Raw genomic sequence first — 14,197 nt, forward strand, 5'->3', positions numbered from 1 at the left:
GGCACCGAGGATGGAGAGGAAGACGGCGTGGTCGTGTCAAGACAAAAGGGTCTTGTTGGACATGGAGGTGATGTTTCCGTTCTTCGTAGAGAAAAGTATGTTTTTGGTGTTTTTGTCCCTCAAGTTCCCACAAAGTATAGGCTTGGTTCCTCAAGATTTTTTGGTATATATTTGGTCCCTCAAGTCTCAAAACTGGATAAGTTTGGTCCTAAACCAGATTTTGAGTATATTGACCAGTTTTGACCGCCACAAAACCGCCCGATGAACAGTAAATTCGAAAAAAAAACTTCAAAAGATCTGAAATTTTTTGAGGTCGAATATGCTTACATGCGCAAGATGCGAACAAAATTTCAGGCTCTTTCGGCACGCGAGGAGCTCGTGGCAAAAAGAAAACAAAAATATCTGCCTGATGAATAGTAAATTCAAAAAAATCAAAACAAAATCAAAAAATTATGAAACTTTTTGGGGTCCAATATGCTTAAGTGCGCAAGGTGCGACGAAAATTTTGTCCTGAAATGAGATCGGACGGGCTCTTGCAAAAAATTTGTCATTTTTTTGAAGTTTTTTTTCAAATTTACTATTCATCGGGCGGTTTTGTGGCGGTCAAACCCGGTCAACATGCTCAAAATCTGGTTTAGGACCAAGCTTATCCGGTTTTGAGACTTGAGGGACCAAATGTATACCAAAAAATTTTAAGGGATCATGTCTATACTTTGTGGAAACTTGGGGGACCAAAAACATACTTTTCTCTTCTTCATATTAAAACCTCATTCCATGATATTTGTCAAACATAATTTGCAGCTGTGTTGTGTGAGATTCAGAACAAGACACCTGTACTGTTGGTTAGAATGAATCGGCACTAGAAGCCGGGGCACGGCACTATCATTGCTTTGCATTGCAAAAAATGGCAGATGAGAGGGAGCACAGTTCTAGCAGAGTGTCTGCCCTTGAGACTTCGGTTCGTGCCTATGTTGATCAAAATTGGAAATGTTATTAATCCAGCAATTGGAACTAGCGTTGACTCTCTCGAGGAGGGCTATGAGTTTTACAACCTGTACTCTTGGGAAGTTGGTTTTGGTGTCCGATACGCAAAAAGCCGTTTTAATGTACACCAAAAGAAGTTTGTGCGGAATGATTCAATCTGTTTTTGTCATATATGTAGTGTGTGTCACATTGGATTGACCATTTTACATCTGCTGCTGGTCTGTGAGTGTGTGTGTGCGCGTGTGGTCGACTAGGTGTGGGTGCAATGCCATGATGCGGCTGCTGAGATCGGATGATTGTGGCTGGTATGTGTGCGAGCACAGGTCAGAGCATAACCATGATCTATCAGTTAACTGTGGAGAGAAATTGGATTGGAAGTCACATCGGCACATAGATAGTTACACAAAGGAAGAACACACGCAGCAACACGCCAAAAGCTGGCAATCCACAATGAGCATCAGGCGATTATTGACATTGTTCGTTTGTGGTTTGACGTCATTATAGATGGCGTTTTATTTTCATAAGAACCATGTCACTTTGAGACCTCCATGTATGTATTCTACTAGACTATATGTTTACTGAATTTGGGGTAGCCATGGCATTAGCAGCGTGTTGCTTTTTCTGGTAGGTCAAGATAGATTGTGCTATGGTTTAAGAAAAAATGACCTTGTTTTTTTCCAATGATATCTCTGTTGATATATGGGCTGTGCCGTCTATCTCTCGACCGAGATGAGGATGACGACGACGCCATATCTATGGTGGTGTTCTTGTTAGCTTTGCTGGATTGCAATGGATAGGGCAGTGCTGTTCTTGGCCGGTATAAATAGATTGTTTCCAAACGGTCTGATCGTGAGCCTAAACGTTCGGGAACAGAACACTTATGTGCAACGGCCCGTGCTGTAATACTATGGGAACATGAGAGCGTGCGCGTGCACATGTTCGTGAACTGCTTGCACAGCATGGACTTGATGGATGAAATGATGGCACCTCTGACCAGCCTAGCAGCACTGCGTCGCCTACATGGGATGACACAGTATTTACAAAGGAAATACGGTGTGGTATGAGTACCTGACAAGTGAAATACACGTAGTAAATGCGACGCTGCAGCTGATCTGTATGATGACTGACGATGGTGATTACGAGCTGCATGGAGCTCGGCCTCCAAACGGCATTTTCGCCGCTTTTGTTTCTTTCGTAGCGAAGCCGAGCTGGCTGAGACTATTGCATACCGCCATGGAGAAAAGGAGCACACAGCTAACTATATAGTAGTAGGAAAGGTCCGTACGACAGCTCAATCAAGTCCTCCTCCAACCAAACCTTAGCGTTAAGAGCATCTCCACTCATTCGGGCCCTAGGGACTCGAATTATCGCCGCTTGGGGGCGAACCAGCGGAAATTTAGGGGGCGCGGGGGGGGGGGGACTCGGGTTCCCGGTCGTCGCCCATTAACTGAGACCCGCGTTAGGAAAAAGATTGGCTTACCGTCGCCCGTGAGTAAGACAGGTATCTCCGGCCGGGGTTGGCGTCTGTCGACAAAGTCAGGTGGGCTGCTTGGTGCCGCAGCTGCAAAAAACAGCAGGCTTCATAGTCCAGGGGGTTCCCGGGGTGGGGGAGAGCCGGAGAGCCGGAGAGGTTTTCTGCCTTTCGCGAATCAAGACGAGGTGGAGGTACTGCTGCACATGCCTGGCAGCTGCAAAAACTGTGGAGGACAGTGGGGGCGTTTGGACCGATAGATATCTCTCGGAGTCGGTAAGAGTTGAATGATTTTAATGCCCGCTTTCATTTCTTTCATAGCGAACCTGAGCTGGCTGAGACTATTGCATACCGCCATGGTGAAAAGGAGCACACAACTAACTATATAGTAGTCAAGGCCCGTACGACAGCTCAAAGCCCTCCGCCAACCAAGCCTTAGCGTTAAGAGCATTTCCACTCGTTCGGCCCCCAGGGACTCGAAATACCGCCGCTTGGGGGCGAACCGGCAGAAATTTCGGCATGGGGGGGGGGGGGCTCGGGTTCCCAGTCGCCGCCCCAAGATGGCCGAGACGTGGTTTTTCCAAATACAAGTTCGGCTAGGTTTGGACAAATTCGGACAAAATTCGGGCGGTTTCCATTGATATTTTACAAAATTAAAGACATAAAACAAACTTAGAAAAATAAAACTACGCAGCCGCCGCCCCAAGCCTATTGCATGCTGAGGAGCTTGTAGAAGGCGGTGTAGTCGCCGCCGCCACTGTCGCCGTCGTCGTCCTGCACGCCACCGCCGTCGTCGTCCTGCACGCCACCGCCGTCCTTGCTGCAGCCTTGCCCTGGGTCGCCGTGGCAGAAGGGGTTGGACGGCCCTCGTCGCTACCGTCGAGGATGACGACATCGCCCTTGTCGCGGCCGCGGCGCCGAGCGGCGATCTCCTCGAGGGCGCGGCATTGGCGCTCCATCTCCTCCCGGACATATTCGTTCCGCGCCCATTTGAGGCCCGTCTCGTGGTCGGCGACCATGTCGACGTGCTCCTGCTTCACGATGATGGGAGGCGTTGCCGACTCCTTCTTCGGCCTGACGAGGCGAAGATGGCCGCGGGAAGGAGGGGAAGGTTGGTGGCGCCGACGCTCTGGCGTCTCCAGGGGATCAGCCTTGATGGTGGCGAGCGGCGACGTGCTGGAGGAGCGGGAGGAGGAGGAAGCGCTCGCCATGCGCCTCGGCAGCCAAGAGCTGCCGCTCCGGCGGGAGAACATGGGCACTGTTACTCTAACGGCGGCTCGTTTCCGCCCTCGAGGTGCTCAAGGACGGCATGGAGCGTGCACCCGGGGACGACCCACCACAGGCGGCAGTCGTCGGCGTTGTGGCGCCCCCTTGGCGCCGGTGCGTTGTTGGTGAAGGCGAATTGCTCCTCGTGGCGGCGCTGGAAGTATGCTGTCCACAAAACGTGGTTGTCAGCGGCGTACGGAAGGTCCCGCACCTCCTCCGGCAGGGACGCCCGAATGAGCGCGATCGGCGTCGGTCGGCGGCCGGGGGGGGGGGGGTCCCGCACCTCCTCCGGCATGTCCGGCGGCGCCAGGTAGTTCGCCTCGTGGAGGAGGCGCGCCTCCCACTCGTGAAGGTGGCGGCGGCCGAAGCCGTTGGCCGCCGCTTCGTCGTCGGGGAATCGATCGACCATCGGTGGCTTGAGACAGGGAGAGAGAGCGGCGAAGGAGAGAGGGGCGTCGGCGGCGAGAGAGAGAGAGAGGATGTGGCGAGGGAGTGTGCGGCCAACGGCGAGGGACAGTGGCTTTTATAGCGGTGGGTGGGCGGCGAGCGGGTGGCAGCCATGTGGACGCGTGGCGGGACGGGGCGGGTGAGGGAGTCCTGGATTAAGGGGTCCTCGGGCGTCCGGACTATGTAACATGGGCCGAACTGATGGGCTATGAAGATACAAGACAGAAGACTTATTCCCGTGTCCGGATGGGACTCTTCTTTGCGTGGATGGCAAGCTTGGTGTTCGGATATGTAGATTCCTTCCTCTGTAAACCGACTCTGTACAACCATAGGCATCTCCGGTGTCTATATAAACCGGAGGGTTTAGTCCGTAGGGGCAATCACAATCATACAAGCTAGACATCTAGGGTTTAGCCATTACGATCTCATGGTAGATCAACTCTTGTAATTCTCATATTCATCAAGATCAATCAAGCAGGAAGTAGGGTATTACCTCCATCAAGAGGGCCCGAACCTGGGTAACATCGTGTCCCCCTTTTCCTGTTACCATCGACCTCAGACACACAGTTCGGGACCCCCTACCCGAGATCCGCCGGTTTTGACACCGACAGCGGGACGTGCAGCGATGCACCTTCACTATGCCGCCCAGGAGGAATCAATGGAAGGCTGACCGGCGGCAGCCTTCACATTGGTTTCCACAGGAAACCGAGGCGACGAGGACGACGAAGGCACCCAGTTGCTGACTCGGCGGGTCCACATGTTTTCACGCCAAATTCGTTTCCCCCGGGTGCCTCCTAGAGCGCCGGGTTCAGCCTGGGTCTGCCGACGTCAATTTCGGCCCTAACCGGCGAAAATTGAGCTCCTAAAGGCGTGACTGGGCCGATTTTCTCGAGCTGACGATAAAAAAAGGGCCTGGGAAGCACCATCTCTCATCAGACCGTGAGTACCTTGTCTGTGAAAAAGTCTCCCACGATTAGCGCTGTCGCCCTGTTGCCCGTTGCCCTTGTCTTTCTTCCTGCGTTTTCTCTCAACGAGATTCAGATTAGAAACGCTGGTGCCTCCTTGCTACTCGTTTCAATAACTTGGGTACTCATCAATGTTTGAAGGCCGTTGCTGATTGTCATTGTTGGTTTACTCATGCATGTGCCATGTTCATTGAAATTGCCGTTGATCGCTTGTACGTTCATAAAGGTTAGTGTATGCGCGTATATATGAACGCTTGTGTCTGTACTGATGCTCAAAAAAAATTGCCGTTGATTGAACGATGTGGCGATTCCTTATCTACTATCTACTACCACTATAAAAGCACGAAAGGGCGGAGAACCAAGTCATCCTATCCATCCAAACCTGCAATCTAATGGTCTACATTCCTTCAAAACACCAAACACGTTTTATGCTTTAATTACCCACCATGCCATTGGGTTACCATCCTTACAAACACGTCCCGTCCAAAAAATAATAATTCCGGGTCCTCCCGCGACCACGCACTCGGGCAGTTTGGCCACCGCCCACCTCTTCACCCACATCCTCCCCGCCAGACCCCCACGTCCTCCCGCCCCGTTCCTCCCGCACCTGTTCGCCGCCCTTCGCCCCACCACCCCCCTCCTACCGGAGCCGCCCCCGCTGGATCCGCCCTTCGCCGCACCCCGTTGGAGCCGCCCCCTGCCGCGTTGGATCCGCCCTTCGCCGCCCCCCCTCCCCCGTGCCGCTGGAGCCGCCGTCGGAGCTGCCCTTCGCCGCAGGCCGCCGCCGAGCCGCTCGCCGCTGTTCCTCTTCTGCTTCACGTGAGACTACAGGTGCACGGGCGGGAGGATTTCCCTAGCCCTACCCCGTCCTCTCATCTCTCGATCTGATTGAAGCCACGGCCCGGGAATGGCAGCTGAGTCGTCGGCGGTGGCCGGCATGCGGAAGGCGCCCTCCATTGAGTGGCGGTGGGTGTCCGCGGGGGAGGAGGAGGACGACAAGCTGGAGGGCCCGCGGCCGTCGGGGCGGCGGGAAGGGGATGCAGCTTCGAGTCCGAGGACGAGGAGGACAACGTCGACTACGAGGACGAGGACGAGGAGCACTGGGAGGCCAGGAAACTCCTGTCACGCACGGCCACCGCCCAACTGCCTCGCGGCCACCCCCGTCCGCTGGTGGCGATCTTTGTGCCTCCAACCGATGGCGATGAACCATGCCTTTTTCATGGTATGTATCACAGGCACCAAGCGATCCACATCTTTATTGTGCGATGAACGCAACTTATATGTGCATCTCTTTCTTTCTCTGATCTTCTCCCTCTCATAAGTAGTTCTATACTTCTTAAGTCTGAATGACGTTTCCTTGTGGTAGGAGCAGACGATATTGGATCTGAGTTCGTGAAGGAGGAGCAAATGGATATTTGGATTTGTGTTGCTCCTTATGAATATATGTACAAACATGTTTTCTTCAGGTTATTACGCTTAACAGTGATGATCTAATCTTAGAAGATTTAAGTTCATGAAGGATAATAAAATTTGCGGCGTACCTGTAGCAGAAGGTCCTAAAAGGAAACTTTTGGTAGTGTGAGCATAGGGATATTTGTTACCGTCTTGAAGTTCATGAAGGCTTACTCTTACTGATTCAGGGGGCACCTGCATTATTCGGTATTTTGGTACAACTTAAGTATAGGATATGCACCTTCCATTTGTCTATGCATAATTTTTCTGCTCATGCATGGTGCATACTTTTGACTTACATATGATGTATTCAGCGATGTCATTGGTGACTCATGTGAAGTTGATGTTTTTGATTCAGGTGCAATGACACCGTGGCAGCCATGGAGAATATATGCATGAAGCCGTGAGCAGTAAGCAGCTTAGCTATTTATTATTGTTGGCCTTTTGAGTTTGATAGTATTGCTGGATTACCTGCATATTAGATGATGAGTAGCTTGAGAAAAGCAAACCTTATCATTTCTAAAATGTGCTGTTTTTTAGCATAATTAATCGTCGTGTGCTTATACCAATTATACACTGCTAGATAGACATGCATAAGTATGCAGGTTGACGCATAAGTCATTTTACAGTATGATGATGGTGACAATCAACTGAGCTTCAACAACTTATAACTGCATGGCGAGTGGTCGAATGCATGCCTCCCCACACCTCTGTCGATCCTTTTTTTCTGGTATAAACAGAATCTCATTGTGCCATCTCACATTGCCAATATATGCCCAGCACCTCAAAGTAGTATTATAGCCTCTATCACTCATATAACCTGATACAATTTGTCTCCTATCATTTCAAATGTGATTGCCTTCTATTCCGCATTATTTAAAGTTGTTGCCGAAACCTTCTCCATGCAGTGCCTTCCCTCATCATATGAGCTGCTAGCCCGCGCGCACTAGCTAATTTTTGTTCACCCTTTCTTCCCTATAATCTTTCTCTCCGCTTTTACTTCGCGATCCTGTAGCTGTATATTAGGATGATATGCTTAGGGCAGTGGTAATTCATAAATTGCATGATGTTTAATGGGAAGCATCTGAGAGTACCAATGTCCAGTAGTAAGATCTGATTTTATAGGTGATCAAGCCAATATAAGTGTACGTGCATCCCCTTTTAGTACAGATTTATAAAAAAAATATGATATATGCTATGATATTTTCCAGAACAGTTTGGCCCTTGATCTTGAGGCACTCATGTGTATTGCTTTTCTTCCTAGAGAAATACATGTCTATTGATTATTATTGGAATTGGTTTGAAGAAACAGAGTATGATCTTCTTTCACAAGTAGTGATCATAAAACAACAGGGAGAGGCGTTTTAGCTCCCGGAGGGTGTTTCAGCGGTGTGCTCGAGGACGAGCGTTGACAGCGCGGGTGTCCGATTTCCAGCGGCGCAGACATGGCGATGGATTTCTCCATCTCTCCGGTAGACAGGTCAGAAATCCCCTTCTTGGACAAGAAATCTTCTTCCATTTACTATCCAGCATCAGAGAGATCTTAGAGCTTCAGTTCAACGCGTGCAGGTTGCCCATCTTCCCGGATGAGGCGGCTAGCGCGGTGGCCCTAATGGATTTGATTGGTGGCGAAGAGGAATCCGCCAATGGATCTTGTGGGGCTGTTGTCGCCGGATTTGCGCATGGCTCATCTGGGCAGTTCGTACGTGGTGTTGTGTGCAGCAAGGAGAGGACTGTAGCTACCGGTGGAGCCGCCATGTCCGGTTTCAGTGAGAGCGAGGGTGACAACGCAGATGCAATTGACCAAGCCAATGACCAAAGCACATATTGATGAACACCAAGAGGCTGTGATTCAAGATCGAACTGAAAGTGGTGATGGAGGGTCTGCTCAATCTACTACTTGCAAGGTGGATCCGCAAGCCCCTGGGTGGACTTAGAGGTAATAGGCATTTACTTATAAGAGGTAAATGGTCTGTAGCAAAACCAGAGTTGCGATGATGTCTTGGTTATTGTAGTTTCATATGATCCCCTGAGGCATTGTCAGAGTAGCCCAGCTTTTTTGTTTTGGTTGCCTGGACTATGAGAAAGTAAATAGAACTGGAAATGTTGTGATGGATATGAGTGTTGTAGTTGTACTGCCATGTGTTGGATCTTGCATTTCCCCTGAATTAGTTTCTTGTTACAAAAAAAAACTAGACAGATGTACAAAAAATGATTGGTATTTCATATATAAGAATTTTGCTTCATGTTGTTGCAGAGTAAGAGTCGGGAATCAGCCAACGGATAGAGCCCCATGCCCAGAAAGATTAGGCGCGCTGGAGGAGACAATTCGAGGGCATGCAGATAAATTGGGGGACCATGTAGTTGAGCCTGCTATTGGCTTAACATTCGACTCCTTGGGTGAAGCATATGATTTTTGCAACCTTTATTCGTGGGAGCATGGTTTCGGTATCAGGTAAGACATGCCATTTTGCTTGTTTTTCGTGGTAAACACATCTATGGCAAGTGCACACATACTTTTCAATGTTTCAGTAAAGAGTCATCCATCGGGCATGAAGCAGTAGAACCATTGACTGAAGATTCCTTAGTTTACACATGATGTCTGACGAAGTGTGTCACTGCTCATGGAATTTTCAGAGTTAGAGTAAGAGGTCATCGATCCAACGGAGTTAGAATATTGATCATTTGAAATTAGATTGTAGGTCATGGACAGTGTGTGAACATGTATGCTAATTGCCGACTAAATTTTCGGAGTAAAATATGACGTAGATTAGAAACACACGATTTCGTCATGTCATTGCAGAGCTTGATTAAGTTTATACAGTACATTTTATGGAGTATGCTAACTCTCCGCTGCACTGAAATTACAGGACACCCTGTCCCAGCGGGCTCGGCACATTCTCCGCTCCGCTGAAATTACAGGACACCCTGTCCCAGCAGGCTCGACACTCTCCGCTCCGCTGAAATTACAGGACCGGACACTATGTCTGGAAAGAATTGGTGCACTGGAGCAAATGATTTAGGGGTATACAGATTAGTTGGGTGAGCACGGTGCTATTGGGCTAACACTAGACTCTATGTAAGAAACCTATGATTTTTACAATCTTTATTCATGGAAGCATGGTTTCGCCATTAGATATTATGGGAAAAGTAGGCTTAATGTCGGGAAGACAAAATGTATGAAGGAAGTTGTCTGCGGATGGTTGGGAGAGGAGAGTGGCGCAGCAGTGGTGGCAGGAGGAAGAAGATTGCTCCATCCATCAGTTGGCCGAGCTCCGGCGTCCTCACGTCAGGCTTGGCTTGGAGTATTGACAATGAAGCATTCTACATGGTATGCATCCAGATCCGCTTCATCTGCTAGACGCTAAATCGAGTCAATGGACCAGTTGGCTAGAATTAGAAATTAACTGCGTGTATTTTGTGTTTGCGCCTCCGTGTATTTTGCTGGACGCTTAGTGTGTTCATCGCTGGGAGGAACTATCTCTAAATTAGTTGTTATTATTGCAGTGTAGTAGCCAACGTGCGTGTGGACTAATGTTTAATTATGTGAGATTACCCCAAAATGCTTGATGCTGTTAAGCTGCAAAATGCACCTTCGTAGATAGACTGAGAACCTGACAACCAACGTTTTTCCAGCATTTTATTTGCCCCAGTGATGTCTTTCCGACTTTTTTTCCTGTGTCGGTGGCAAATCTTGCCATGTGTTGGTTGTGCGTGTAAAAAATAAAACCTCTACCCATGGACTCCTGTTGTGAAGTTTTAGAAGACGCCCGGTACATTTTAGGGGGCTCATGTGTAAAACTTGTACTTGGTCTATCTGTATGTGACATCTACCAGTTTGAATTAAAAAATCGTTAGTCATGGGACGCAAGGTGTCGATGGAGGTGGTAGGGGCAGCTAGAGTACCACGGGCGGCTCCGTTTGTCCCAATGTCTGTACCAGCGATGGCGTCAGGGAGGAAGCGCATTGAGTGATACTGTTGTGTGGGCATCATGTACTGTTTTTATATTAGAAATACGAACCGAATACCAAGCCATGCCCAAATCACGAGGCACCTGTGTGGTCTAGATTGCAGGAGCATCTGGACCCGGGAGCCGAATTGCATTTCCGGTTCTAACTTTTCTCTAAATCGAAAGAATAAGACACGTTTTAGTGCGTTTGTTCATTCATTTTAGTCCATATGTAGTTCATATTGATATATTCAAAACATCTTATATTGGTGAATGGAGGGAGTATTATTTACACCTTCCATGCGATTTAATTTTTCTTTCACCCAAACAAATACTATTTTTTGGTGAAACAGATGCAGATGAAAAACTATGTAGAACCAAACAACTGTGTTAATAATCATAATTATGTGATGGAGTTAAGATGTGCGTTGCACGTGCAAGCTTACTAGTAATAACTAATAGTTGTGACATGGGATCAGATGTAAAATACATATCTAATTTTATATTTCATTTTTATATTAGCTATACTTTCTATTGGAAAAATGAAGCAAAAGAACGGACCTTTTTTTGTTTCTAAACCACCTGCTTCAATTTGTAACCATGGCGCTGTAAATTTGGATTCAACTCTGATGAGATTATTAGCTCCTAGTACATATCTCGTAGGTATAGTACATCTAAATTTAGATAAGTAACTGCCAAACTTGGCTATCATTGTGCTTATATGCGCTAGGCAAAATATAAACATGTACTCCCCTATGCTTAAATACTGGCTCTGCCCTAGGAGCACGCGCCCACGATCTCCCCCGTGAAAACCCTGGGGATGGCCTCGTGACGGAAGGATGCATATGGCCGCATCGTAAAAGCAAAACCATTTTTCTCTGAAAAAACATTTTGTTCAGCGGGCACATGCATAGTAACAAATCGTTTACTTCACAAGGACGACAATCTGGCACGTCCTCTCTAGGGTTGGATCTCAGCCCACTAGCATTGCCTTGTTCGAAAACGCACAATCCTAAGTTTTTGTTCTTTATAATTTTTATGTTTTATCAATATTTTTTTATTTACACATTTTTCAATCTTTTAGGCTCCAGACGGACATTAGAGCATTACAGCTGAGGACACCAAATCCGGATATTCAAACGCCCGTGGATGTGCCGGGGCGCGTCCACCGGCAGTGACTGGGCCGTCGCATATGCGGCCCGGATTTGGGCTGGATATGAGGGGTGTCGGTCAGCCCGAGCGTTTGTGGGGGTGGGAGGGGGGGAGGGGAGATCTCCCATGAAACCCTAGCGATGGCCTCGTGACGAAAGGATGCATATGGCCGTATCGTAAAAGCAAAACCATTTTTCTCTGAAAAAACATTTTTTCGACGGGCACATGCATAGTAACAAATCGTTTACTTCACGAGGACGACAGTCTGGCACGTCCTCTCTAGGGCTGGATCCCAGCCCACAAGCATTGTCTTGTTCGAAAACGCACAATTCAAAGGTTTTGTTCTTTATAATTTTTATGTTTTCTCAATATTTTTTATTTACACATTTTCGATCTTTTGGGCTCCAGACGGACATTAGAGCATCTACGGCCAAGGACACCAAATCCGAATATTCAAACGCTCGAGGATGTGTCGGGGCGCATCCACCGGTAGTGACTGGGTCGCCCCATATCCGGCCCGGATTTGGGCTGGATATGAGGGGTGCCGGTCAGCCCGGGCGTTTGGGGGGGGGGGGGGTCCGAGGTGCCCTATTGAGTTGGTTTTCTTTGACCGGTCCACCTGCCTGGGCGTTTGAGACCGTTTTTGTTGGGGAACGTAGCATGCAATTTCAAAAAAATTCCTACGATCACGCAAGATTTATCTAGGAGATACATAGCAATGGGAAGGGAAGAGTGTGTCCACGTACCCTCGTAGACCGAAAGCGGAAGCGTTAGGTTAACGCTGTTGATGTAGTCGAACGTCTACCCGATCCAATCGATCTAGTACCGAACGTATGACACCTCCGAGTTCAGCACACGTTCAGCTCGATGACGTCCCTCAAACTCTTGATCCAGCAGAGGGTCGAGGGAGAGTTCCGTCAGCACGACGGCGTGGTGACGGTGATGGTGATGTGATCCACGCAGGGCTTCGCCTAAGCACTACGACGCTATGATCGGAGGAGTAAACTGTGGAGGGGGGCATCGCACACGGCTAAGAGAACAATTGATGTGCTATGGGGTGCCTCCTGCCCCCATATATAAAGGTGGGGAGGAGGCCGGCCACAAGGGGGCACGCCATGGGGGGAGTCCTACTAGGACTCCACTCCTCGTAGGATTCGCCCCCCCTTTTTCCTTTGTTACCGGAGGGAAAAAGGAAGGAGAGGGAGAGGGAGAGGGAAAGGGGGGAAGGCGCCGCCCCCTCCCCTTAGTCCAATTCGGAGTGCCATGGGGGGGGGGCAACCCCTTGTGGCCCCCCTCTCTCTCCACTAAGGCCCATGTAGGCACAATACTTCCCTGGGGGTTCCGGTAACCCCTCGGTACTCCGATAAAATACCCGAACCACTCGAAACCATTCCGATGTCCGAATACTACCTTTCAATATATGAATCTTTACCTCTCGACCATCTCGAGACTCCTCGTCATGTCCGTGATCTCATCCAGGACTCCAAACAAACTTCGGTCACCAAAACACATAACTCATAATACAAATCATCATCGAATGTTAAGCGTGCGGACCCTACGTGTTCGAGAACTATGTAGACATGACCGAGACACATCTCGGGTCAATAACAAATAGCGGAATGGGGATGCTCATATTGGTTCCTACATATTCTATGAAGATCTTTATCGGTCAAACCACAATAACAACATACGTTATTCCCTTTGTCATCGGTATGTTACTTGCCCGAGATTCGATCATCGGTATCATCATACCTAGTTCAATCTCGTCACCGACAAGTCTCTTTACTCGTTTCGTAATGCATCATCCCGTAACTAACTCATTAGTCACATTGCTTGCAAGGCTTATAGTGATGTGCATTACCGAGAGGGCCCAGAGATACCTCTCCGATACTCGGAGTGACAAATCCTAATCTTGATCTATGCCAACCCAACAAACACCTTCGGAGACACCTGTAGAGCATCTTTATAATCATCCAGTTACGTTGTGATGTTTGATAGCACACAAGGTGTTCCTCCGGTATTCGGGAGTTGCATAATCTCATAGTCAGAGGAATATGTACAAGTCATGAAGAAAGCAATAGCAATAAAACTTAACGATCATTATGCTAAGCTAACGGATGGGTCTTGTCCATCACATCATTCTCTAATGATGTGATCCCTTTCATCAAATGACATCATATGTCTATGGTCAGGAAACTTAACCATCTTTGATTAACGAGCTAGTCAAGTAGAGCCATACTAGGGACACTCAGTTTTGTCTATGTATTCACATGTGTACTAAGTTTCCGATTAATACAATTCTAGCATGAATAATAAACATTTATCATGATATAAGGAAATATAAATAACAACTTTATTATTGCCTCTAGGGCATATTTCCTTCAGTCTCCCACTTGCACTAGAGTCAATAATCTAGATTACATAGTAATGATTCTAACACCCATGGAGTCTTGGTGCTGATCATGTTTTGCTCGTGGAAGAGGCTTAGTCAATGGGTCTGCAACATTCAG

General features: G+C 48.3%; 1 protein-coding gene across 23 annotated transcripts; it reads left to right on the forward strand.

Annotated features, from left to right (window-relative positions):
* Positions 1–5,696: 5,696 nt before the first annotated feature.
* LOC123078828 (uncharacterized) lies at positions 5,697–10,173 on the forward strand. Of its 23 annotated transcripts, none has more exons than XR_006437725.1 (8): positions 5,726–6,355; positions 6,500–6,599; positions 6,944–6,995; positions 7,215–7,315; positions 7,939–8,065; positions 8,155–8,524; positions 8,843–9,040; positions 9,456–9,703. XR_006437725.1 is itself a non-coding variant. In XM_044501455.1 (2 exons), exons 1-2 carry the CDS (start codon positions 6,041–6,043, stop codon positions 6,527–6,529), a joined length of 345 nt encoding a protein of 114 aa, XP_044357390.1. In that variant the 5' UTR covers positions 5,697–6,040; the 3' UTR covers positions 6,530–7,619. The 23 variants fall into 23 exon arrangements, 2 of the variants coding, with proteins under 2 accessions (XP_044357390.1, XP_044357392.1); XR_006437731.1 differs by having other exon boundaries at positions 6,500–6,578; XR_006437732.1 differs by having other exon boundaries at positions 6,506–6,599.
* Positions 10,174–14,197: the final 4,024 nt, after the last annotated feature.

This window comes from Triticum aestivum, chromosome 3D, assembly GCF_018294505.1.
Source record: "Triticum aestivum cultivar Chinese Spring chromosome 3D, IWGSC CS RefSeq v2.1, whole genome shotgun sequence".
NCBI lineage: Eukaryota > Viridiplantae > Streptophyta > Magnoliopsida > Poales > Poaceae > Triticum > Triticum aestivum.